This window comes from Puccinia triticina, chromosome 10A, assembly GCF_026914185.1.
Source record: "Puccinia triticina chromosome 10A, complete sequence".
In the NCBI taxonomy this organism is placed as follows: domain Eukaryota; kingdom Fungi; phylum Basidiomycota; class Pucciniomycetes; order Pucciniales; family Pucciniaceae; genus Puccinia; species Puccinia triticina.
The window spans coordinates 1,532,600-1,558,989 of record NC_070567.1 but is presented as its reverse complement, the minus strand read 5'-3'; the positions used below and the strand labels follow the sequence as shown (position 1 = coordinate 1,558,989).

The window sequence follows — 26,390 nt, the reverse complement described above, 5'->3', positions numbered from 1 at the left end:
GACGAGGTTTAGAGACAAGCACTGCCGACTGAGTTGGTTATTATTGTTGACATTCTACTTCAGAACAACCAAACTTTGATCAATCCTTTGCAACATCTAAAAATCACAATCAAAAAGAACTGCTTGTCGACAAATTGCATGAACAGAAATCGTCCATCAAATTGATTCTCCCCGTTCAGCCGGAATACTCAAAGGTCAGATGTACTTCTTGATCTCTTTTTCTGACATTCAATTACGAACAAAGAAACATGCTCTCTTTTCCTCATCTGACAACACCAACTAATCTTGCCACCATTTTATTTGATTTCCATTATTTCAAAAAAAAAAAAAAGATAACAACTTAGTGGTGAAACACGCAGGGACCCTCCGAAGGAGGCGAAGCAAGCCTCCGAAGAGGCTCGCTTTGCAAGGGGTGCTCCGCGTCAGCCAGGCTGCACCAGGCCCTCTGAAGAAGTTGTTGTGTTAAGTTAGCCCGTACATCTTTTAGCAGAATATAATTGCAATTGTATTCAGCTCCTCGCCATCAATCATTATACATAAAAAACTCCATATACAGTTGTTGTATTAGTGGTCAAACAAATTATAAGATCATTCACGGGGCGGCGGAGCCGCCCATAAACCCTAGTGTAGTCTTAACTGCTGCCATGAGCATCTCATTAATATATAACCCCTGCTACACATACACATATCTCTATCTCTGTTTGCTTGTATTAACAACTTGATCATTATCAACTGTCCCATTATTTCATATCATTTTTTATCCACATTTTTCATAGCTATTATCACTATCACCACGATTGTTGTTATCTTATTCTTAACACATGAAACACACTTCTATCTTGCTCTACAATTCTTCCATTTCCACTCTATTGGCCTCTGTTCCGACGACTTCTCTGGACCTCTTTTCATCCTGTGTGTACATCTTCAGATCTGTATTAATATCAACCTCTTTTTAACTTATAATCTATCACTAGAGGCCAAAGTGGCTACGCTGCTGCAGGGTGTAAGAGCCCCCCCCCACCGCAAACACATGCCCATATCCTGTACTTGTTGAGCCCCCTCCACACCCTTTCCAACCCATTTTTTCCACCATGAATGTGCAGCCTCCATCATGAAAATCTCTGGCCAAACCCAGCCTGTGACATCACACACATGATTTGGCAAGCCCAAGGTTTCCCATTGGTCCTCACGTTTCACCCTGCCTGCCCCAATGACAGTTGGCCACCCTCCTTACACCCAAAGTACCTCTCATTCCCCACAGGTTAAAGATTGTGCCCTACATCCAGCCCCCCCCCCTCCCGGATTGTAATTCTTGGCTATTCTCCCCGCCCACTCATTTCTTACCCCCACTACACTTTGTAAACCCTAAATCTTGGCCACAGTTGGCTCTGCAATTTTTTTAAAGCATGTTCCAGGTAATGGTAGGTCAGCAAGACTGCACACCAGGCTGAGTTTTACAGAGCATGCATCCATTGTGCCAGTTTATTCAACACTGGTAGGCTTGTGACCACCTTGGTGATGATCTGGTCATGTCAAAAACTAAGAACAATCAGAAAACACCATGTTCACTGCTTTTTAAAACCTATGGCATAAAAATCAATGGTCAACTATTTTGCAGCTGGTTTGAATGCTGGTTCAACATGTTTTCTATATCATTCAGAACATACATTGCCAGGGACAAGTCACAGCATCTATGTTTCAGACATTTTGAGGATATCTCAGAAATTTTTCCGATTGGTTTCTGAAATGTTTCCCACAAATTCAGGAAATATTTTCCAGGATATTTCTACCCAAGTATTTTGGAAAGATCTCAGAAACTACTACTTGAAGTGGTTTCTAGGATTTTTTCAAAGATATTCTTGATGACAAATCCAAGATATTTGTGAAAATATCGCCGCTCCCATCAAATGCCTGGCCAAGTATTCTGATAGACAAAGTGTATTGTGCAAAATATTATCATGGCCAAATTTTGTTGTGGAAGATATTTTGTCCCCAAATAAAACAAAGGAAACTAAAAACAAAGACACAGAGAAAGAGTGAGATGCCCTGAGGAGAGAAAGGAGTAAACAAAGAACATGATGGGGAGGACAGGGGAGAGGGAGTGTGGGAAGGGTACCTTGAAGATGCAATAGAAGAGGTTGCTATCCTTCATCATGACATCAACTCTGTGTTTTTTGTTGTTGTCATTGGCCTCTTACTCGGCGCCATGGTCAACCAGCAGTTCCTGGAATTGATAGTGATATTTTTGTGTGCATGGGAGCTGTCTTCGCCAAGCGCACCGCTGTCGTACTTGTAAACAATCGCCTGCCCCCGGATGATCTGCATCCGTTGCAAGCTCAGTGTGTTGCACACCTCCACCAGTGTTGTTGAGAAACAGATCACGTAGCTGGGAGAGCTGCAGGCTATTGTTTTTGGCTGCCCGTTCCACTCAATCATTGCCTTGTATTGGTCAAACAAAGGGTCCCCACGCTTGTCCGCAAAAAAAGTAAACACCATACACTCCCTCGCATCTGTTGGTATTGTAAACATTGTCAGGGGGGAGGGGATAAGAGAGGGATTGATCATCATAGCAGAGAAGAAACTTTCTGTCGCCCAGCTGGAACATGCCCAAGGGCCGCGACTTGTCGCAGCGGCGCTAGGGGCCAGCTTTGTGTCCTACTGCTTGATCTGGTTGAAGTCGGGGATACTGGCGGTCTTGAGGGTGTCAATGTTCATGATCTCGAAGCCCCTGATTGTCAGCAGATTGCGCAGGTACTGGATTGCATACAACTCCGAGGGCACAAAAAATTCCTGCACACAAACACAGAAAAGAAACATCCACTGATCAGTCTTTCTCTGATCAAAATGAGTTAAGCAGCGTTAGTAGGACACACTTTTTAGACCTGGAACATAAGTTAAAAGGGCAGACAGGCAAAGAATTCCTTACACCATGCATGTTTGAGAGTGCCTTGCCAACCGTTGGGCCCCAGCTGGGAAGATTCTGTGGTCCAGCGCAGGATACATTGATTGAGCCATCGGAACCGCCGACTCCGGAGTTGTTCACATGGCCAGCAGCAGGAGGCATAGGATGCACGGTGTAGGTGGGCAGGCTACAAGGCTATGAAAATGGGCCTGCGGCGGAGCAAAGCTACACGCGGCCAATGACTAACGGAAAAAGGGGCGTCTGGATTTGTAGTTTGAGGAAGTCTTAATTTTAATTGCAAACACTTAAAAAACCAGTAGTAGTAAAACTAACAAGAAACAAAGGTTAATAACAAATATTTGAGCAATAAACAAGTAAGGAGTTGTTGAGTATTTTACCTATCAAGTTTTAGTTCTTGTGAATAGACAGACTGTTGAGAATGGCAATGAGATTGAGAGAACAATAAAACTAAAAAATAAAGAAATATTGAGTTGATGACAATTTTTAGAAACAGGAAGCAACCAATGAACCAAGTACCTCTCCTCCCCCTGAGTGAGTATCCCCTGACAACTTGCAATCACACTCGCTCTTGATGCCGGTCGTAAGACAATGATTGGGAGTGATGGTCTTTGTACTTGAGTTTGATCTTTGTGGTTCCGAGTCCGTCCGCTGAAGATCTTACTTAGAGAGAATTCTGGAATTTGACTTGAGCGCGCGGCTGCGCATGTGAAATGTAATGACATTTTATCCAACAGGATTTCCAACGACAGAGGATGGATGCCGAAATCAGACATACAAAGAGAGGCCCTTTTATGAGGGCCGACAATGAAAAGGGAAACCAAACAACAAGAAGAACCGATGAATAGGAATTCAACGGTACAGAAAGCACATGCGTGTACAGGGCACGCCTGGTACCAACGGTGGGTAGTTACTTTACTTTACGATATCTGCGGGATTTTTGTAAAGTAACTACCCGCCGTTACTTTTTGCGCCGTTATCGTTAGCAGTAACGCGCGAACAGCGGCATCACGCGTAAAGTAGCGGGCCTTTTTTTTTGAGGCCGTTACCGGTAAAGCAACGCGTTATTGAGCAATAAAAGGCCAAATTGGCCCTATTTTGGCCTTTTATTGCTCGTTATCTTGCCCGATATCTGTCGCTAACGCTCTCAGATATAGTAATGGCCGTCGCGAAAAAAAAAACTCTTGGTGTGATATCAATATCGCACTGCCGTTACTGGTAACGATAACGATAACGGCCAAAAAACGTTACGTTATCGTTACGTTACGCGTTACTGTAGCGATAACTACCCACCGTTGCTGGTACGAGAAAAGAAGGAAGAAACGGAAAACACAACCCCTTGCATGCAGTACGCAGGGGCTTTGGCATCTCTAACTCCTGGCTCGTGCGGAGCCGGAGCCGGAGCCGGAAAAACCTATCACGCGTACAGTGCGCCCCTAGTATGGGCGCCTGTTGCGTAACCAATTGTAGCACGGCTACAACCACCCCCCCCTAGACAGGGGCTGCCCCAGCACCTTCCGGGAGCAGCTGGCCGTTAAAACGGACGCGTATCTTCCGCGCCGGCTGAGCCGGGGTAGCAGGATTATCAATAGCCAACGGGGCCGGAGTTTTTCCGGCGCCTTTAACTTTTTTAGCCTTTACAGGCTTGGATAACTTTGCCACCGAAGTGGTCTTCTTAAGCAGGGCCTTGGCCACACGGGCCTCAGCCTGCCGCTCCCGCTGAGCAATTGCAGGGGGCGTCGCCCACATCCCATTGACCACTAAAGATCGTAGAGACACCTGCTTCAAACTGTTGCCGTTTACGGGCCTCGAGTATTCGTCGCCATTTTGGTTGTTAAGAATATAAGCATTATTCGGCAAAATTGCCTTGATCTCGAAGGGGCCGAACCAACGCGGGCTACCCTTTGTGTGCTCCTCGTTGCGAAGTTTAACAGATTGGCCCACAACAAGGGCGTCTACATCGCGAGCAAATCGAGTATTATGATCAAAAGCGGCCTTGTTGGCTTCGGCGCGAATGGCAGTGTTGCCTGCGGCCGCCAACCTGAGCTTATTTAGCTGCTCGATCCTGGTGGCCAATTCGTGCTCTCCAGGACAGGCCTCATCTGCGGCAACCATGCGCCGCTTATCACCCAAAAGCCGCGGCTTAATGCCGTAAACCAGCTCAAACGGGGAAAATTTACTACTATCACTCGCGTGAATCCTGGTAGAAAATAACGCCGCGGGGAGGAAATCTTCCCAGCGCTTGAGGTCACCGGTGGTATTAAGGCGAAACAACGCCTTTTCAAGTATGCCATTGAACCTCTCACATTTCCCGTTGGTGCGGGGATGGTAACCAGAAGTATTTAACTTCTTAACACCCGCCTGAGCCAAGAAACTGGCAAACCCGGCGGACAAAAAATTAGACCCGCGGTCCGTGAGGAACTCGCGAGGCAAACCAAACGGCGTGATCACATGATCAAAAACAGCCTCCGCAATGGTGTCAGCCGTCGCATTTTTCAAGGAAATGGCTATTGCCCAGGAGGTACAATGATCTACTATAGTTAGTATCCAGTTGTATCCAGATTTATAACTCTCCGGCATCTTAATGAAGTCGGAGGACCACCTCTCAAACGGCATCACGGCAGGCAGAGGGGTCTGAAGACCTGTCTCCTGCGACGCGTGCGCACGCTCATGTACTTGACAAGGCGCGCAAGTGGCCACGTAACTTTTAACGTCCTCATAGCGCCGGGGCCACCAGCCCCGGCCCCGGAGCACTTGTAGAGTGCAATCGCGGCCCCTATGGCCTAGATCATCGTGGACTGCCCTAAGCAAGTCGAATCGATGTGCCAGAGGAATAAACGGTGAGTGCTCTAGTAGCCCGGGACGCCCCAGATAAATTAGGGTTTCATCGTCCGGGTCATACTCGAAGAACTTCTTGTTCTGCTCAGCTCTAATCACGAGCCTCTCAGGGACCCAAGCGGGGATTGTCAAGACTTAGGGCTTGTCCCGGGTCAAAGGAAGCGCAAGGAACGAAACCCTAACCCCGCAAGGGGGTACGGTAAGTCCGCGCATCTCTTAGGTCCATGCATATGCATGTGACTCCCAGACAGAAGGAGTAAGCTAATGCTGAAACTCTGTTCATATTCTATAGCCACGTCTACAACCAACAAAGAGCCTAAGCATCCCAAAAGAAGCACTCGACCAAACAGGTAAGTGATGCTCATTGGGATTGCCCTTAGCCGAGAGGTCTGCCGCTGATAAACAATGAAATTGTTTCTGCCTCAGCAAGCACGCACCCGAAGCCGAATCAGACCACAGCGTCCCTAGCCTCATCGATAGGATCACCAGCTCTACGAGCGGTAAGTCCATCAATGTGGTGTCCAATAAACCAGTAGCCAAGAGCTGATGTGAGGTGCTGTTAATACAGCAGACCCGAACAGTCACGGCACACTGCGCACTCGTATCGGCGGACTATAAGGTCGCAAGCCTGAACGAGCTATTGTAAAAGAACTGTCTCTGTTATCCAGCTTCCCACCGGGAAGTCCAAGCGCTGACTTCCGTCTCAGCTGCTGTCCTCAGGCAGGATCATTCAGACCACGATTTCGTGGTCAAAGCTGCTTAGCAGTCAAAGTTTCTATTTGTTTTCTTTATACTGGAGCCGGCTATTGTTCCGCTCTCAGGTACATATTTCTTGTTTTCTTATTCCTCTATGTCTCTGAGATTGTCAGATAGACCTTTATCTAACAAGAAATATGATCTCAGTGTTCTGAAATCTAACAGGGATCTCCCGTTTATCATGCAGGTAGGGGATCAGCAGAGGCCAATCGGTCTCATCAAGGACGTCGCCTATCTCGTCGACGAGTGATAGATCACTCCGCCGCGAAAGCGCGTCAGGAACTATATTATCAGCGCCTTTTTTATAACGGATTTCTATATCCATTTCAGCGAACTCCTCCAACCAGCGGCAAAGCCGTTTGGAAGGAATCTTTTTGCATTTAAGATAAACCAAGGACGCGTGATCAGTGTACACAATAGTAGTAGCCACTGCACCGTCCAAATAAACGTGCCATTTCCGCCAAGCGTGGATAATGGCCAGCAACTCCCGCTCTTGAGCAGGATAATTGATCTGCGCTTTGTTGAGTTTGCAACTCTCAAACGCAACTGGATGTAGACGATCGTCGTCGCCGTACTGTAACAAAACCGCGCCGACGGCAAAGTCAGACGCGTTGGTCTCCATGATGAAAGCCTTTAAAGTATCGGGGGTAAGGAGGATTGGTGTAGACACCAGCGCCTCTTTGAGCAACACGAAAGCCATGTCGTGGACAGGCAACCAAAGAATCTTCTCGCGTTTCTTGACTCCCCCAGCTGTTAAGCCGTGAAGGGGAGCCACAATCTTCGCGAAGCTTTTAACCTAACGGCGGTAAAAACCGCATAACCCTAAGGAAGACCGGACGTCGTAGAAAGTCGCGGGACGCGGCCAAGATTGAATACATTCAATCTTTTCTTTCATTGGCCGGATGATATTAAAACCAACGACGTGGCCAACATATTGGATCTCACGTAACCCAAAGGAGCATTTGGCTCCGGAACACTTCAGCTCCTCGTCCTTAAGGACTTGGAGCACCCGCCGCACATGTATAACATGCTCGGCCTCAGACGCCGAGTACACCAGGATATCATCCAGGTAGACCTGGACAAAATCATTGATGAATTCCCGCAGTATGTGGGTCATCATCCGCTGGAACGTACTGGGCGCGTTAACTAAGCCAAAAGGCATAACCAGCCACTCAAAGTGGCCGTACTTCGTCCCAAAAGCAGTTTTGGGCACATCCACGGGGGCAATCCGCATCTGGTGGAACCCCTGCTGCAAGTCAATCTTGGAATAGAATCTAGCGCCACGGAGCGCATTGAAACATTCCTGAATCACCGGCAGAGGATGCCTGTCTTTCTTAGTGACAGCATTCACCTGCCGGTAGTCAACGCATAAGCGCACCTTCCCAGAGGAAGGATTTTTAACAAAAACAATTGGGGAGGACCATGCCGACGTCGAAGGCCGGATAAATCCGGCGTCTTGGAGGCCTGAGAGTCTCTCCTTCAGCGTCCCTAACAGAGCGGGCGAAAGCTGACGAACCGGCTGGTAGATAGGCGCAGCCGTACCTGTATCAACTAAGTGCTCAATGACGCGCTTGCGTGTTGAGGCTTTAACAATGGGGGAGAAAAGATCGGCGAACTCGGCAGTCAGTGCACGTAGTTCATCACCCAAACCTTCATCTCCAAACGCGGTGGGCAGTTCCGCCGGCCTCTCGTCGCGCGGTCCCGAAACTCCCTCCGACTCGGTTAGCGCCAGCAGTTTCTCAGCTGCGCCTTCCCAGATACCACGGCGCCTAAGGTGCTTTGGCAAAACAATCTCATCCTCATCCATCAGCGGCGCGAGAACAGTCTCCTGGATCAGGGAGATAGCGGGCAAACTAGGTTGGAAAAGAACTACTCTACCGTTTGGGCCCTTCAAACGCCACGAATTGTGTTCCCAATCCGTCGACGAAACGTGTGTTGCGATCCAATCACGCCCTAGAATCAAATCGCAGCTAGACAACGGCGCGATCCTACAGACACAAAGAAAATCCACCTCAGAAAAAGAGAAATGGATGTTAGCTAACCGGTTATCCTTAATCCTGTCTCCAAAGGCGCCGGAGACGCAGAACGATGAGGGGGAGGTGAAAACAGGGAGTGAGTGAGAAGAAATAAAGGAAGAAGACACGTAGGACGATCCGGCGCCCGTGTCGAGAAGGACTCTGGCCAAGTGCCCTTCAATCTCATGTAGGAAATCTACATGAATCGTGCTTGATTCAGCCACCGCACCCGCGGCGGCTAGAGGCACGGAACTCAAACTATCATAAACAACGTCGGTGGCGTCCTCAGACAGCTCTACCAAAGTGGTCGTCCCCACACCTGGGGTATCAACCAAACTCAAAGATGCATCAAACTCAGGGAGGGGTATTTCACCCTGAGGCTCGGCAGGAACTGTGACAAGAGATAGATTGCGGTAAAAGGATGGGGGAGGAGAGGTCACAGTAGCTACAACAGGTGTTGATGGGAGAGACAGTTCCACGTCGACTAAGCTTTTTTCTTCCCCTTGTTGGTAGGGGGGTGGGCGGCTTTGTACGCCGCTTGGCGCTCCGTCTTGGGCTCTTTGCAGTCCGCAAGAAGGTGATCCTTCGACCGACAGTTGTAGCAGTACAGCTTTTTCTTGCCAGCCTTTTCGCCGCCACCTTCCGTTTGACGCTTGCCGGAACCGGAACCAGAACTTGCCGGCAAAGTCGAAGCCAAGGCGGCTTCGCCATGGTACGCACTATTGTACTCCATGGCCGTAACAACAACTTGATCCAAGTCCAACGGGGTACGTTGAACCTGGCATCGGGTGATCTCCTTGAAAACCCGTTTCGCGAGTCCCTTCGTCAGACAATTGACGAAGCTGGTGATCGCATCAAAAGGATACCCGTGCGATTTCGCGCGGGACATCCAAGCACAATACCTAGCGTAGAACGCTTGGAGGGTCTCGTTGGGGCCCTGCTTCAACGCGCCGAGCTCCCTAGCAAGTGCCGCTCACTGCAAAAAAAACTGTGTCAACTGTGAGCAGTTGACATGTGGCAACTCTGAGGAAGCTTGTGGTGTTACACCAGCCTTACTCAAGGTTTGACTCAACCCAAGCTTCAATGCACAGTCACTGTGCACCTTGCACAGTGACTGTGCCAACAAAGGCACTTCTGCATTCATGTGGAGTTACAATGGCAGCTTGGCTTGAGTATCCTGCATGTCAACTGCAAGCAGTTGACCAAGTTATTTTTGCAGTGGCTGGACTGGTACCTAGCGGGCTTAAACGAACCAACCAGTGCTTGAATTTGTCCCAATTCCTTGGGCGAGTTCCAGTGTAGAGGTAGTATATGTTGGTACACCTCACACCTGTGGATATAGCTCAACGGTAGAGCAACCCAGCATGCATCGGGGAGATGCGGGTTCGATTCCCCCTGTCCGCACTATTCCTTTTACTCGCTCTACATCCAGCAAGGGCGGCGTCACAGTAATCATCTGAGGCCTTACCGCCCAAATGGAGGCCGCCGACCTTGTGCCAGATGGCGGGGTGGGCGCTGCGATCATTGAGGTGTACCGCCAACCTGCTAAGCCAGGTCACGGCATCATCACCCGGTTGCCCCTTGAACTTTGGGTGCTCCTCGGGCCAGTACTTGAGGACTTTCAACGGGTCCTCCTCGTACACGGTCTTCAACGGCTCCGCGTCGACGGGCGGGGCTGGACCGAAGTGATTGGAATCCGCTGGTTCCTTCTTTACAGGTCCATCGAGATTCATCTGCCCAACAAAATGGGTCAACAATCGAACAACGTCACTACTATTACTGGTAGTGTGACTCACAGCATCGTTATTGTATCCAATTAGATCCTCCTGACATTGAGGGAGGTCTCGGTGGTTATCATACCACAGACGCTCGGCTGGGTTCATTGCCTCGACCTTGCGTTTCGAGTATCAGACGCCATCCTGCGGGGGTTGAGGGAAAACCTCGCCGCCAACGGTAGGAAGAGGTTGCTTCCCACTTGGGGGACTGTGACCAACAGGCATCTAATCACGGACAGAAACAAAAACAAAAAAAGAATTTCAACACGTCAGTTGACCGTGAAGAAAAAAAACACCAGACATATACGCGCACAGCACGCCAAGCAGGACCAGTTGACAAGAGACTGGGGAACTCCAACTGAGGCACCCGTTTTCCAGGCCAAATCAAAGGAAAGTCTAATCTTATGTGTTATTTGCCGAAGCGCAAAGAAAGAGACTAGTTTTATAAGGGTTATTTGATTGGTTTCGTAGGAGAAAACGGTGCCGATTGTGGAGTCGAAAAACGTCGGAAAACGTAAAAAGAACTCGCTACCACTTGCAGGTGGGCAGGCTACAAGGCTATGAAAATGGGCCTGCGGCGGAGCAAAGCTACACGCGGCCAATGACTAACGGAAAAAGGGGCGTCTGGATTTCCAACGAGAGAGGATGGATGCCGAAATCAGACATACAAAGAGAGGCCCTTTTATGAGGGCCAACAATGAAAAGGGAAACCAAACAACAAGAAGAACCGATGAATAGGAATTCAAAGTTACAGAAAGCACATGCGTGTACAGGGCACACCTGGTACGAGAAAAGAAGGAAGAAACGGAAAACACAACCCCTTGAGTGCAGTACGCAGGGGCTTTAGCATCTCTAACTCCTGGCTCGTGCGGAGCCGGAGCCGGAGCCGGAAAAACCTATCACGCGTACAGTGCGCCCCTAGTATGGGCGCCTGTCGCGTAACCAATTGTAGCACAGCTACAACGGGGATAGAGCCGGAGGCGGCAAAGGTCTGGTTGGTCATGGGGTAGAGGTCAAAGATCTTGTAGGAGTTGAGGATCTGGAGGCTGAGCCCAATAGCCATCTTGAACTTGGCCATATGGACCAGTCAGAGCCACTCCAATTCAAAATATGTACATCCTGCATGAGTAGCTGTTTGTGTTCCTGCCCAGGAATTGGGAACAGCCACTGGTTGTCCACCGCCACCGCCACCGCCCCGCCCCTCCCGGCCCTTGCGCCCACTGGGCTGAGACTGTACTAATTGCTGCTCCCTCTTCTAGGCTCCTGTTGCACCCCAGTGTGCCAGTGATCTTCCGTAGGCCTCGCGACTTGCGCTCGCATGAGTTATTGAAGCTGGTCACTCGCATCACCAGCGGGCGCAAGAGATGATACCGCTGGATGTATGCTTGTGCGGTTTTTGTGTGGTGGTGGTGCTGTTGTTCCTGAGGGGACAGTCGTAGCTAGAGCAGAGGAAATGGCTGGTATTTGTACAGTCGTGTTTAGCAATACGTGCCTGTAGCGAAGGGTTGGTTGCATGTTGGTTGGATGATGTCGAGTGGTTGGCAGGGCCGGCAGGGACCTGCTGTACATTCAGATGCCACCAAGGCCAAAAAAATAGGTGGTATCAATCTAAATGTCAGTGGCAATTGCGCAGTGAAAGACATACCTGGGAGGGTCTGTTGTGGTGGTGGTTGTAGTGGCAGGCGGTGACAAGCATGGCAGTGGGAACGACCTAACGTGGACTGTGGCGGATGATTGACGAGCAATAATGGCAAGGCATTTCAGGACCAGCTGTGAGGTAGTTGGGTCTGTAGGCAAGGGTGAAAGCGCTGCGCTTCAAAAAGCGCAGCGCAGCGTGAAGCGCAGCGGTTTTGGTGGCCGCTGCGCTGCGCTGAAAGTAGCGGCCCCGCCCGCTGCGCTACCGCTTTTTGGGTCTGGCAAGAAGCAGGGACCCGCTACTTTCAGCGGTAGCGCAGCGGAACCATCGCTGCGCTACCGCTTTTTGAGCTGGCCGCGTAGCGCTCCCCCGCTGCCAGCCAAAAAAGCGCAGCGCAGCGCAAAGCGCAGCTGTTTTGGTGGCCGCTGCGCGCCGCTGAAAGGAGTGGCCCCGCCCGCTGCGCTACCGCTTTTTGGGTTGGGAAAAAAGCGGGTCCCCGCTACTTTCAGCGGTAGCGCAGCGGGACTGGCGCTGCGCTACCGCTTTTTGGGCTGACCGCGCAGCGGGACTGGCGCTGCGCTACCGCTTTTTGGGCTGACCGCGCAGCGGTCCCCCGCTGCGCTGCGCTAAAAGACCGCTTTTTTGTAGCGCAGCGCAGCGTTTCAGCCTTGCTGTAGGCAGGGTATTTAAGGGGGGGCATTCCATCAGTAGGAACCCCAGGGGATCCGGTTCCATCCTACCCCCTCCCTGGGAGCCCCCTAAGCACTTGGTTACACCACAGGTGAAGTTCTTTGAAATGACTTTGGTTGGTAACCAAAATCATTTCGAGGTGTCTGCCTGCAAGGGGGGACCGTCGTCAGACCGCCGGCGTTTCCACTGAAATCTTCCTGGAATTCTACTGGAGGGCAACCCGAAAATACCACGGATTGCCAACGCCGTTCCGAATTTCTTTCAAAAGTTTTTCAGAATGGTTCCGGGCTGTGGTGGGGTGTTATTGGCTCAAAATGGGGACCAAACAAATCACCCAGCCAAAAGGGAGGATTGAACCAGCAACATGTTGCTGATCTACCTCCACAGGAGCCCCTTGACCACTACGCTAGACAAGCCACACTATGGGCAAATAGGTGTCGTTGCGGCCCGCAGCGTCACCTGACATTGCATTTGGGGTCGCGGCCGCAGTGACTGCGCCTACTTGCGCAGTCACGCGGGCTTGCAACAACAGGATGACGCTGCATCCCGCAGCGACAGCTACATGCCTGTAGTGCCATGCAGGGCAAAGTGTGATTTGTGTTTATGAGCCTGCATCTGCAAGGCTTGATCACTCATATACAGAATTTTTCCGGCAAAAATACCGGAAAAATACCGGAAACAGATCCCAGTCTGTATTTCCTGGAATGAAGTCAAAACTTTTTTGACTTTGTTCCGATGCAAACCTTTTTTTTTGGGTTTGGTTTTAACCCAAATTGCATTTGGAATCATTCCAGTCCTTTGACCATACCGGAAGGATTCCAATTGGTTTTTGGTCCTTTGACCATACCGGAATGATTCCGAGTGGTTTTTGGTTTTTTGTACCATCCAGTAAATTTACTGGATGGAAACTTTAAAACCTCACCCGTGGTGTAGGCCCTCCCTGGACACCTTTAACAACCGGCCCACTTTTGCTTGTTGCTACGGCACAGCTGGAGGGTCATACATAGGGCCTTCAGGTCTTTGGGGATTTCAACTTGTCCTGGTGTTTAATTGTTGTGTGCACTCTTTTCTTGTAATTATCTAAATAAAACACCCCAAAACTTAGATCCAGGATCCTAGGATTCTGTGTATTTAAGAAAGTGGGATCATATTTTCCTTTTGATCATGGCATGCCATTTTTTTATTTATTCCCTCTATACCTACTTCCACACACTTCTGTTTGCTACATGCTTAGGGGCATTCACAATTGAATTTTACTAAACTTTGGAGCTCAATTTAAGGCCTTTATGAACAAAATTTTAAATTTTTGGGAAGATGCGCATGGCACGGTTTTGTTGGTCAAACAGTGCAAGCTATCAGTTTTTTAAAAAAAATGTTCATAAACACTTTGAAATGTGTCCTAAAATTTTTCAAATTTCAATTGTGAACCCCCCCCCCCTATTTAATTTGTGTGCCTCTATGACTTAGAAGACACATCCACCTGACTGGTAATCCTGCAAGAGACTGGAGGACTTCCTGCCGATCTGGAAACTCAGATTTACCCAGATTTTGCAGGGAAATCTAGGCAGATCTAGGATTTGGGACAATCAAGGCCATATTTCCGCGCAAAATCTGGAAAAATCTGAGTTCCCAGATTGATGGGAAGTCCTCCACTAGACTGGTCTCTCAAGAACATAGAATCCCATGCAGGGAAGTATTCTTTTGTGATTCCTTAGCCTACACCACGGGTGCACTAAAAGTTTTCGGATGTGGTCCGAAAATAATCTACTGGTTTTTGGAAATATTTTGGTAAACTTTGTGGGATTGTTTGGAAAAATATTTCACAAGCCTCTTTAAAAATATTTCTTCACAAATTTATTGGAAAAAGAATATTTCCTCCAACTTTTACTGGAAACAAGATATTTCCTCAAACTTATCTAAAAATTTGGAGAAAATATTTTGTTTCTGGTAAAAGTTGGAGGAAATATTTCCTCTTACCTCATAAGTCCTCAGAAATATTTTCCTTGACTCTCAAAATTTGAGAGAAATATTTTGAGAAATTTTTACTGTTCATGGTGGTGTGGCAAGATCCCACAGAACCTGACAGTTGACACACTGCAGGTGGTTAGTGCAGGGTGCTGGTGCAGCCCTTGCAAAGTTGCGACCAACCCTAGCTTAACTAAGCCTCTTGAACAGAGGTTCTGGGGGACCCCGCCCTGAGGGCTCTCCGCAGGAGAGGCTTACGCCTAATGTCTGAAGTCTGGCTGGGAAAGGAAGGATATTCAACCACAAAATCACTAAAAAATTATTTAAAAATCAGCAAAATATGTACAAAAAAAAATTGAATAGACAGATTTATTGGCAGTGCTGATGCGCACCCTCACACAAAATTTTGAGCAAAAAGTTTCAAAACTGATTGAATGAATCCGTTTTGAGGTTGAAGGAATCCGTGAGAATATCTCATTGCTCTGACAATCCATCTTCAAAATTCAGATGGATTTGCACGTTTAAAAATCATCATTTTCTAGCTGATGATTTCAGCTTGCAGGATAAACCAGCAAAGAAAAATAAAGGTGAAAATTTGCACACTTCGCTGTTGTGTCATGAGATCACAAACTCCGCCTAGCAGTCCATCAAAATGCTCCTGATCAACATACCCCAGAAGATTGCAAATTTCAACAACAAGCAGCTGAAGACTTACATCAGAGAAGAATCTTTAAATCAGTACAAACAGGAAAGCAAGCCCCTGCAAGTTGACACGGTTGTTAATCTTGTTCGTGGTCAAAACACTTTTCTCCTAGCGGCTACTGGATTCGGAAAGTCGAGAATACCAGAAATGTACCTCAACTTGACTACAAGAGATTGTCACGGGGTGATAATTGGTGTTTTTGTGGTACTGAACCCTCTTGATGCTCTGGGCAATAACCAGAAGAGAAAATTGCTGCCGGCTATACAGCAATCAACCTAAACAAGCTCAACTTCAATGCAAAGACCGCCAATGACGTGAAGAACGGGTTCTACAACTTCGTCTATCTTAGTCCTGAAATATTCCTCAAAAACAAGACCTTTGAGTAGCTATATCTATTGCCACAGTTCCAGAGCAAGCTTGTCTTAGTGGTGGTTGACAAAACCCACATTATTTATTCATGGGGCTTGGTTGAAAGCGGGAAACGTCATTTGGAAGCACTGGTACAACACCAGGATTGGTGTCTTTTTTGTCCCTGCTATGGCGACATCGGATCAGCCCTACTGAACTTGAACGGAGCGCCAATCCTCTTAATGTCAGCAACGTGTAGCCCCAAGGCAATTGAGGCCATCAAGAAAAATTTGAAATTAATCTTGATATTATTAAAGGGGAGACGGAGTAAGACATCGTTGAGCTTCGGGGACGATTCAGCGGGCTTGTTGTTCATTGGCGTTGAATCATTGTATGGATCTGCTCTCGCCTCAGCAGTACAAAACTAATTGTAGAACTGATTGATGATACAGTTCCACTTCCCAGTTTCCATCTTTGGCTTTGGGTTGGCCTCATCAAAATCTACTAGTGGCTCGGACTCGGTGTTCATGATAACTCTGCATTTTTCCAGTGAGATGAGTGACCAACATGCAATGTGATGGTTGATGACAACAAAATTGACTTACTTAAGCCCATATAAAATGGTAGCCTCATGGACTTTCTCGATGTATTTGATCATCAATGAGAAGTATTTTTTAGGCATTGCCTTTTTGTAAGGAACACCAAGGGCGTGTAATACACGCCAAGCACCAGTGTCCGAGGAGCTTTTAGGATCGCCGAAGTGAGTCTTGAATATTCAACGGGCAATGTTCCAGAGCGTATGTGAAGCACCAAGCTGGAAAGAAATATTATTTAAGCTATGTTGCGCATACTTACTAGGCATACACAAAGACCGAAGTCTGTTGAAGTTTTGGCACATAGCCAAATCACCATCCATAAGGAGAAGCTTCCTAAAAAACTCTTCAGGTGGTAAACCTGCCTGCTTAGCCAAAGATTCCAGTACCTGGCCAATCCCTTTTGCGCTATTTTCAGAGGCGTCCATCAATTTGAGCATCTGGATATTTGGTGGAGTCTTTGATATCTGCTCAACCATAGGTGGGTTCCAACAAATTGCTGTGGAAGAATTGTGGGGTGTTGCTATGTATTGGTTCATGACCCGCGCAATTTGACTCTTCCAGACGGATTTGTAACTGTCTTCTGATTCTTGTGTGGGCATGAACATGGATGGCTGGATTGGAAATTGAGGTACCTTTTCCATGGCCTCGTTGAATTTTTCCAGACTTATTTCCGAGATGTGAAGAGTATCTGACAGATCTTGCGGTGGCAAGTGGAAATAGCCCCAAGTTCCATGGAGTGTGCGGGTACGATTTCCAACGGCGTGTTGAGTGTGCTCTTCAATATCTAGATTGTTGATACATATGATCGGGGCAATTGGGAAGTTCTTGTACGTCTTGGAAAAAAAATCCTTCATGTTTGCTTCAGCCTTTGAGGAGAGGTTCTTGAGAGCTGCCATTGCAGTTTTTTGCGCGCAAACCAATCCATGATACATTAGGAATTGGTTGACTCAATCGGAGATGCCGCGGGCAACAAGCTGATCAAGGGCGGTCTTCAGTTGAATACCGTTGTGTTGACAGTTTCTCACAAAGGCAATCATGCCACACACAAGTGTGGAAATCTGAAATGAGTAATCACTAAATTTGCACTCAACTCAGTATTCATAACTTGCTTTCCTGGCTCACACTCTTATTGCGGTCAGTTGGACAGAAGGGCAGGTGGCCGTAAGTAATTCCTTCCATCTCAAGACCTTCCTGATTGTTGTGATCAAAGTTGGCAGTAATCTGATTGTCGGAATCTATGACAGTATTCGCCTCCCTAGCATTCGAGCTCAATAGCACTCTAGAAACAAAACCATATACAAATGGCATCCCTTGCTTGGTAAGTAAATCGACATATTTTTGCTGTGTATTTTCTTCAAAGAAATCAGAGGTGATTGTCTGGCTGCTCTGAAAGAGGCCTCTAGGATAATTTCCACTGGACGGCCGCTGGCAAGTGGCAATATCATTAGCCTGCAAATGATGAAAGCACAATCAGCTCTACACGCTTGAAATGAAGTAAACATTCCAGTCAGATATGTGCAACTCGCTTCATTGAGAACTATCTCTTCCCACAGTGTCTGGCCTTCTTTGTTATTTTTCACAAGTGATATAAGGTCCAGGAGAAGTTCAATCGTTGTTGCCAGTCCTTTCCCTGACCATTTCCCTCGGCGGTTAGCAACAGACTCGTGCGTGTTTGTAAGGAAAGCTGAAAAAAAATTCTTTGGAGTTAATTGATGGGAATATATTCTGTCACAGATGTCTATGATTTGGACATGTATGGGGATTGTTGGATAGGGTGCATGTTTGAGGATAATCGGATTTGGTTACTGCTCAAAGGTGAGCAGGTGCATATAAAGGACTTGAAACACAGTCGTACTTAACAGGCCAATTGGATCTGCCAGAAGAATGTCTGATGTATTGGCAGTGATCTTCAGAGATTGTGATCTTGCAAATCCAGGATACGCCAGGCATGAATGTTTGTGGATCCTTGGTTTATCCTTTTTTGGTTTTTGTTATTTTCAAAAAAATGTAGGGGGAGAATGGTTTGGATTGAGGGGATGAGACCAGCACCAAATGAAAGCTGAGGTCCAGAAGTATCTTTTGGCTCTGGGGCAGGTCCACAGGACCTGAGGGGGAGGCTGGCTGAGGCTTAATATTTTTCCTCCAGCCATTTGTAATTTCTTTCCCAGCCAAAATTTTGACATTACGCGCAAGTCCCTCCCTGCGGGAGGGGCCGCTTTGCGGCCAGCCACAGCAAGCCTCCCAGGGGGGACTTGTGTTAAGTTAGCGACCAACCGGAGAAGACTTCACTCAACTTCTGTCAGGCAGGCTGCTTCATCGCACATCCCTCCAAGTCCTCTTCTTTATCCTCCCCATCTCAAGTTGCTCCCCTGTGAAACACTCCCCACAACTCATCCATCACTCGGGTCTGTTACTTTTCTTCTTTCTTCTGTGAATGCAGTCGCTGTTTGCTGATGTACCAACTGGGGTTCCATGATGGGCTTTGCCCGACTAGCCGAGAAGCATATTTGAGTGTTACACGGTAAGGCTGGTGGCAAAAAATTGCGCGCTGCCGATACAATCTTAGCTCAGTCGGCGGGTGAAGCGGGGCTCTTCAGGTGACAGAGGCTCAGCGGAAGGGGCGCGCGCACAGATGAGAAAAACTAGCGTATGTCTAGTATTCCGACTGACAAAGGAACTGGGGAAAAACCGCTACAACTAAAGAGAGGCCACTTTATATAGTGGCCTTGATAATGAAACAAAACAACAACAACCCTGAATACAGGGGTACAAACGACCTCTACAGCCGTACAGGACAGACCCCTGCGGCTGTATCAAGATGGAAGGAAAACAAGGCGCTTAGCCTATCTCCGGTCCTAGACCAAACTAGGTGAGGGAGGCGGGTGACGCCTCCTGCGTCTCGCCTCTGGAATGGGTGGTAACCCGTCGGACAACTGTAGCCCGGCTACACGGGGCGCTGGCATGTTGGAACCAACCTATCAAATTTGTCCAAGTTAAGATGCAGTCAATGGCTAAACAAGTGGGGGTACTCAACCCGCCAAGCTTACTTTCTTTGCATAAATCTACAGGTGTGTTTCTACCTCAGCTTCAACCATCTGTCTTCTATTGTGGTTTCCCCCCAAAGCACTCACTCATTTTTTGCGGAGATTTTCCCGCCCGCGTTTGATGCAGAGAAGTCAGACTCTCAGGACTATATTGAGGTGTAGAGCTCAGCCCCCTTGCTTTTGCATCCCTAATTGTTTGCAAGGACCGGGCTCTCTTGGGGAGCAATCAGACGTTGTGCCAGGATGTCAATGAAGAGCGAGCAGCTCTGCCAACCAATGCCAAGGTTACAGCAAGGATTGCCGAGATCAATGCCAAACAAAATGACAGCAACACCAACAATGATACTAACACCAACGCTGATACTAACGCCAACGCTGATACTAGTATCAATAGCGGTCTAGAATGATATTCCAATCTCCCCTTTTATTCTAGTATATATCTTTTCTGTTGTTCTTTCTATTTTCTTGCTTGCAATGAAAATAATCCGGGCTTCCCGTTGGGATGATGCCGGATTGATATGGGTAAGGGCCCAATTATAAACAGTTATTGGAATTTTATTCAAAAAAAATCCAAATTCATTCAAAACTTTTTTTGTCTGGATTTTTTTTATGTACAGATTCAAAAATAGCCCAAATGACCTCAAGGAGGTCATTTGGGATCAAAAATTTTCAAATTTTTGTTATCAAAGCTATTTACAGGCATACAGTACATGTATGCAACACTGTACCGCACTAATCCAACGGTAGAACTTAGTTGTACCGTTGGTCAGCAATACACAGCCGCAGGCAGTTGATGGGGCAACAACCCAGCCGGCGGAAGCATTTCCAAATTCCGTGTGCCAAATGCTGTGTATTACAGGTCTCTGCCTCGGGTGCACAGGAGATATCTGATCTGGTCCCGTCGAGTCCACATCAAGGGGATGTGTTCACCGGGCGCCCGAGTATCATCTGCAACGTTCCCCAGATTGCAAGGGATCCTCTGGCCATACAACTGTTTGAGTCTCAATCAATCGTACCAGTCCTGGAGGTAAAGGGCCCCTCGGCGAATGAGAAGGCTGTGTAGAATCATACACACAAAAGTGTTTGACCGCGCGCGTATTGGCCGTGCAGCCTCAGCCGTCAGGATGATACGGAAGCGGTTCTTCAACTGCCAAAATGTACGCTCCACGGGCAGGGGGGGCGGAACAGGCGGTGTTGGCCTGGAATTTGGAATTCCTGTTGTGTGGCCCGCAGGTTTATAATTGTACATATTATCCAGGCTTTTTTGAAACATATTTGGGCCTGTATTTGCCACAAAAATTTAAGAGATTTTTTTTTGAATCAAGTTTGGAATATATTACAATAAGGGTCCAATTATAAACCAGTTTTGGGATAATATTGGGATTGTTTTCAAATAAGTTTGAAATCAAAAAAAGTTATCTTAATTGTGCAGATACAGGGGCCAAAACTGTTTCCAACCTGTTTCAAACCAAGTGTGAATTATAAACCCACCACCATGCTGGATGAGTTTCTGGCACAACTGAACATAAGCCTCCAATACTAAAGGTTGCTCTGTTGGACAGTTGTCCGTCTTGCATGCGCCAAGACAATGGCAGCAACGGCAGAAGCCTTCCCAAGGACTTGGGGGGACAACTGGCCACCAATGTCTGCCGACTCTCCCTAGTCAATAGATACCCGTGAATCAGCCTTGAAGGCTGATTCTTGCGTGCAACATACTGGTTCAACTGCGAGAGCCTATAGCTTGCTCATTCTGCGAGCTACATATGAGGTCCCAGGCATTGATAGATGCGCTTGCATCCTGGCTATCCATCCATAGTGTTTGTTTTGCAATTACCCGCAAATCAGCCTTGATGGCAGTATCTTGCGCAAGTACATATGCTGTGGCCTTTGGCGGGGGGGAAGTACTGGTCAGGTGTATGGCGGGCATCTGCATGCTGAGCTGTAATCACATTCAAAACAGTATTGGTAATGCAGTTTTCCCCAAACCACCTCCCCAAGGTGGTTTAAGTTGTTTTGAGTTTTTCAATTCTGAAAAAGTTAGCAAAAAGATCTTTCAAACTTGTTTGAAAATAATCCCAATATTATCCCAAAACTTGTTTATAATTGGGCCCTAAAACTTCAATAACTGTTTATAATTGGGCCCTAATATTTTTGAAAATATTATGAAATCCAGGGCAGTTTTGAAAATATTTTACTCGATAAAATTGAGGCAGCAAAATATTGTGAGCAATAAATTTGGTTCTCATAAATATTTTGTCCAAAAAAATGTGGATATCGGAATATTTTGCATTATAAAAATGGTTTAATAGAATATTTTGTGAGATAAAACTTGGTTAACAAAATATTTTCCTGGATATGTGGTGGGATTCAAGATATTTTCCCAAAAATTTTGGTTTTCTCATCAAGAATATCTTCAAAAAAATTGTAAAAACCACTCCATGAGTGGTTTCTGAGATATTTTCAAAATATTTGGGGGGAAATTATATCCCGGAAAATATTTCCTAAATTTATGCAAAATATTCCAGAAACCACTCAGAGTGGTTTCTGAGGTATTCTCAAAATATCACAAACGCGGATGCTGTGACTTGTTCCTGGCGACGTCCGTTCTGAATGAACTGGGGCCCCGTTTGGCAGCAATCATATTATGTGATGTTGTGCACTTACCTAATGTGATGCACATCACTCTTGAATTTTATATCTTTCAACATAACACGAGTGTTTGGCTGCCACTCGCGTCATACAGCTTGCCTACATAACAAGCTCCATGGCTGGTAAATACCGGCCATCAAGCGTACATACCGGCAAGGCCAATCGAGTGTTTAACTCCTCTTGACGATGGCCGGTACACGGTCATCAAAGGGAATACAGAGTCCCTTTTGGGGAACACATAGTCCCATTGATGACCATTGGTCATCAATGGGAATACATGGTCCCTTGGATGACCAATGGTCATCAAGAAGAATATGTACAGTCCCTTTGATGACCAATGGTCATTGAGGAGAATACATAGTCCCTTCAATGACCAATGGTCATCGATGGCCGATTGTGTTGGATCGGTCATCAATCTCAATGACCGTTTCCATTGATTGGAGTGTGTACTCCGCTCGGTGACCGGTACAAAGTCTGTACCGGCCATCGAGGTGAGTAACAGAGGTGGAGTTGGGGGTGTGTGTTGTGAGGGTGCCGATATCACCCCAAATACACCCCTAGGGGTACTATATCGGAAATGGCGGGGATGATGAGGAGTGATGAGGAAACTCGTGATGACCCTCATAACTCCTCAAATGTGCCAAACATGCGAGTGATACGATATGGGCCTTGGTGACGCCCGGTTATAGAAAAGCAGTGGTTATTACATAACATCACTGCTGCCAAACGGGGCCTGGAAAATATTTCGGAATATCTTTTTGCACCCGTGGTGTACCTGGTCATGCTCAAGCACTTCTCCAGTTGCGGAGGCTTCGGTTCCTCGGCAAGTCGACGGCTTCCCTATTCGTCGCGCAGAGCGAGGCAAGCAGGGGAACTTCAGACCGTTGACCACGGCACCACCACCATTAAAGCTGTGTATGTAGCTGAGAATCAAGCAGTCCAGGACTGAGCCCGAGGGATCGCATCTGCGCTTACCGGTCTATCAAGGCCCGGTTGCGCGAAAAAGCTTCCCCAACTCATCGTCCCGGGTCGTTACCGACTCTGCGTTCTGTAGCACTTCCACTGCTCGTCGCCCTTCGTCGCCGGCACTGGACATGGCCACGACGGGAATGTCCGGGTAGGCTCCCTTCATGAGCTCAAACTGCTGCAGATCATCCCGCGTCCCAACGGTGTCTTAATCTCCCCAGCGCCCGAGCCGATGATGTCTGGCCGATCTTCCCTGTAGGCATTCTTCGATTGTTCGACTTCTTCAATCGTTCCGACCTCTGGAAAACCTCTGTCCGGCTGCACCGTCTTTTCCCCATTCCAGATGGCCGAAACATATCCGTCGGGCAGGGCCCAGGCTCAGAGAATGGCACAGCAACATACAACGATAGAGGCTTCATCCTTTTTTCTCGGAAGCCTACTCGCAGGCTTTATGGTAAGCAGTCCGACCACGATCTTTTTCAGGCACAACAATTCTCTGTTGACATATGGATCACAACCCCACAGTTGGTTGCGCTCCTCAGGTCGCCATTCATTACCGTTTTTTTCATCACTGGGAGGTTTAAACAAGGCTGGACTTTGAGAAGAAACTCACACACTTCAGAGATCACTTCGTTCACAAACTGGCGTGTCAAAGGCAGTCGGTTTACTATCAGTGGACTCCAACCCCGAAAAACACAGGAACTCTTCGTTGAGTATCTATACTGGTACAACAGACTTGCTCTTCAGACTGTATGGAGATGTCAGCTTTTTACTCTTGCTAAGCTTTCAATCGTCCTGGTAAATCTTCTTGCGCTTCTTTTTACGTTTTTTTAAAGAATGGATGTGTCAATTAGAAGCTAGAATGGATGTGTCAATTAGAAGCTGACTGGCTCTGAGTTTTCCTCGCTGCGAAGCTCTACCTTATGGGTGTGACTTTTGCGATTTTTTGGAAAAACTGGCAAACGGATCAGTTCTTGAGCCATTTCAGGAGACCAGCATCCATAGCTATCGTCCAACTCCCGGTGCTATTCCTTCTGGCAATGAAAAACAACATCTGTGGATTTTTGGGGATCGGATTTGAACGCATCAACTTCCTGCATCGTCTAGTTGGTGAGCCACTTTACAACTCCATTGCGCATCCTTGCTCAACCCACAACTCATTTTTTCTTATTCTTTTTCAAAATTCCCAGGTAGAGTCGTGGTACTGTGCTGTTAGTTTATGCCCAATCATACAGCGGCCTTATGTCTCATTACAACTGACCAGGAGTCTTCTACAGCAATTATTCACGCGGCGCTCATCCTTAAAGTTCAAGTATCTCCACTTCGCGAATTGTTCCAACAATCCACCTTCATGTTTGGAGGGATATCACTGGCAATCATGATATTTGTTACATTGACCTCCATCGGACCGATCAGGAAGCGATTCTATCAATGTTTCCTTGTGGTACACATTTTAGGGTGAGTTTTTCCTCAGCCAGCGTAATATTCATCGTGATATATTTATACCGTTTCAAACCGCTATGTGCACTTTCTTTCGTTGGAATAGTTATATCTTGCTACTCTTCGCTCTCTGGAAGCACGTTGAGGCTACCCATCTCGTAAGCAATTTCCTTAGCTAGCGGTCAGCTGCATAGAGGCGAGGATTAAATCCAATAACATCTCGGGTTTCTTTGATTTTAAAATAAAGCCGATCCTGATATGCTGCGGATGTAAAGCAGTGGACCAAATTTGTCAAGCTTTAAGCACCAGTTTCAGGACTGCCCAATTTACCTCTTTACCCGGAAAGATCACGATAATCGAAGTTCCTAACCTCGGTACCGGTTGGAGGGCAGGCGAGTGCTTCACAAGTCAATTGGTTGGCTGTGTGAAGGAATTTGCTGAAATTGATTACAATTGTAGGGCAATTCGTCTTTCTGCGGGTATACTCGTCGAAATATATCCTAGAAAAGGTCACTATTTGGTAAAACTCACTTGACAGGCTCTAAATGAAACTGATTATTCTCGTTGGTTCTATCAGCATCCATTCACTATCGCGAATGCACCAGCCACCGATTCTCCTTACAGGTATGCGATTTTCACGCATGAGATCTTACGGGGGTCGATCAATGCTGATTATGTACATCCCTGATCCACCGGGCTTCAGGACAAAGAATAGTCTCGTGTTGATTGCGAAAGCGAATGGAGATTATACGAGGGTAAGTTCAAAATGAATCTGATGCAAGAATTATCTGAATAGCTGATCAGGTCTCGACACCAGAGAATTCACGAGATAGGATTGACGAAGGCCGCCATGGAGATTCAATCTTCAGAGGTCAAAAGTCCACATAGCCTCAGTGCCCCCAGCATTTCGACTACAGAGACTAAACCCGACCTAGGTTTAATTGACTCAACCTACGATAGCCAGCTTATGGTTTCGGTCGAGGGGTAAGAGTCTTATACAATTCATCGAGAATACAGTATCTTATTTTTGATTTCAACCCTTTTTAGACCCTATGGCCATATGTGTCATATTGACCTTAGAAGTCATGAGACAGCAGTTTTGATAGTAAGTCACCCTAACTTCGTGATCTAGGTCAGGTTTCAAGTACTATGAATTAAATCTTCTAAATTCGATCTTGCTCAGGGAGCTGGAGTGGCATGCACTTTTGTCATGTCGCTGTTCGAAGAGGTTCGTAATCCTAGCTTCTCCATTTCAAATTTTCATCCGCCTTTGTGCTTTTACATAACTGATTTCCATATCCCCCTTGATATTTAATGAGCAGATTGTAGGCTCGGCTCTCAAAGCTTCGGCTGCCACGCGAAACATTCTCATCTATTGGACTTTGAGAGACATTGGTGCGTCTGTTGACTTGATTAAATTGATAACGATCATATTATACTTTGAGGCCCTATCCTGATATGATTTTTACTTACCTTTACATTCCATTTGGTCTGTCAGATATGGTCGAATTTTTCCTTGAACCCATACGAGAAAATATGAGAATGGCACAAGCCATGGGTAAGTCTTCCACAGTTTCAAATTTGGAGTGCTGATGATCTTAATGACCGAGTCTGCTTCCTGAAATTTTAACGGAACAGATATCGCCGTTCAAATCAAGATCCATGTCACGTCACCGATTGGAACATACTGGCCGCGACCTTCCCGAGAGCTGACAATAATTCAGAGGAGAATCAATCTTAAGGAGGTAGTAGACGAGGCAGTGAACATAACGATCGCCGAAATAAATGCATTGGGAAGATGTGATGCTGCATGTGGTATCGGAATAGCTTCCGCTAGTGGATCCTCATCTTTTGCTAAAGCTTTGAGAGACGCGACTCTCAGTGTTGATCGAAAAACTTTCACTGAAATCGGTGGTATCACTGTTCACACGTGAGTTCCATACTCTCCATGAGATTATTTTACTCATCAATCAACCAGCTCGCTGACGAAGACCCTTTTTATATTGTCATGACCAATCTCTTCTCAGGGAGATTTTCGACAATCAGTGA

The 26,390-nt window shown here is 47.0% G+C and overlaps 2 protein-coding genes across 2 annotated transcripts; one reads left to right on the top strand and one right to left on the bottom strand.

Moving 5' to 3' along the window:
- Positions 1-2,655: 2,655 nt before the first annotated feature.
- Positions 2,656-3,064, bottom strand: PtA15_10A179 (uncharacterized protein; the record flags this gene model as incomplete). The annotated part of the gene is made up of 2 exons (XM_053160329.1): positions 2,656-2,790; positions 2,927-3,064. 2 exons carry the CDS (start codon positions 3,062-3,064, stop codon positions 2,656-2,658), a joined length of 273 nt encoding a protein of 90 aa, XP_053024315.1.
- Positions 3,065-22,716: 19,652 nt separating this feature from the next.
- Positions 22,717-26,390, top strand: PtA15_10A178 (uncharacterized protein; the record flags this gene model as incomplete). Its single annotated transcript, XM_053160328.1, has 20 exons — positions 22,717-22,818; positions 22,874-23,052; positions 23,123-23,156; positions 23,245-23,355; positions 23,427-23,699; positions 23,816-24,011; positions 24,092-24,112; positions 24,179-24,359; positions 24,448-24,499; positions 24,589-24,733; positions 24,801-24,850; positions 24,919-24,965; positions 25,045-25,096; positions 25,159-25,325; positions 25,389-25,446; positions 25,525-25,569; positions 25,664-25,736; positions 25,840-25,899; positions 25,980-26,271; positions 26,369-26,390. 20 exons carry the CDS (start codon positions 22,717-22,719, stop codon positions 26,388-26,390), a joined length of 2,160 nt encoding a protein of 719 aa, XP_053024314.1.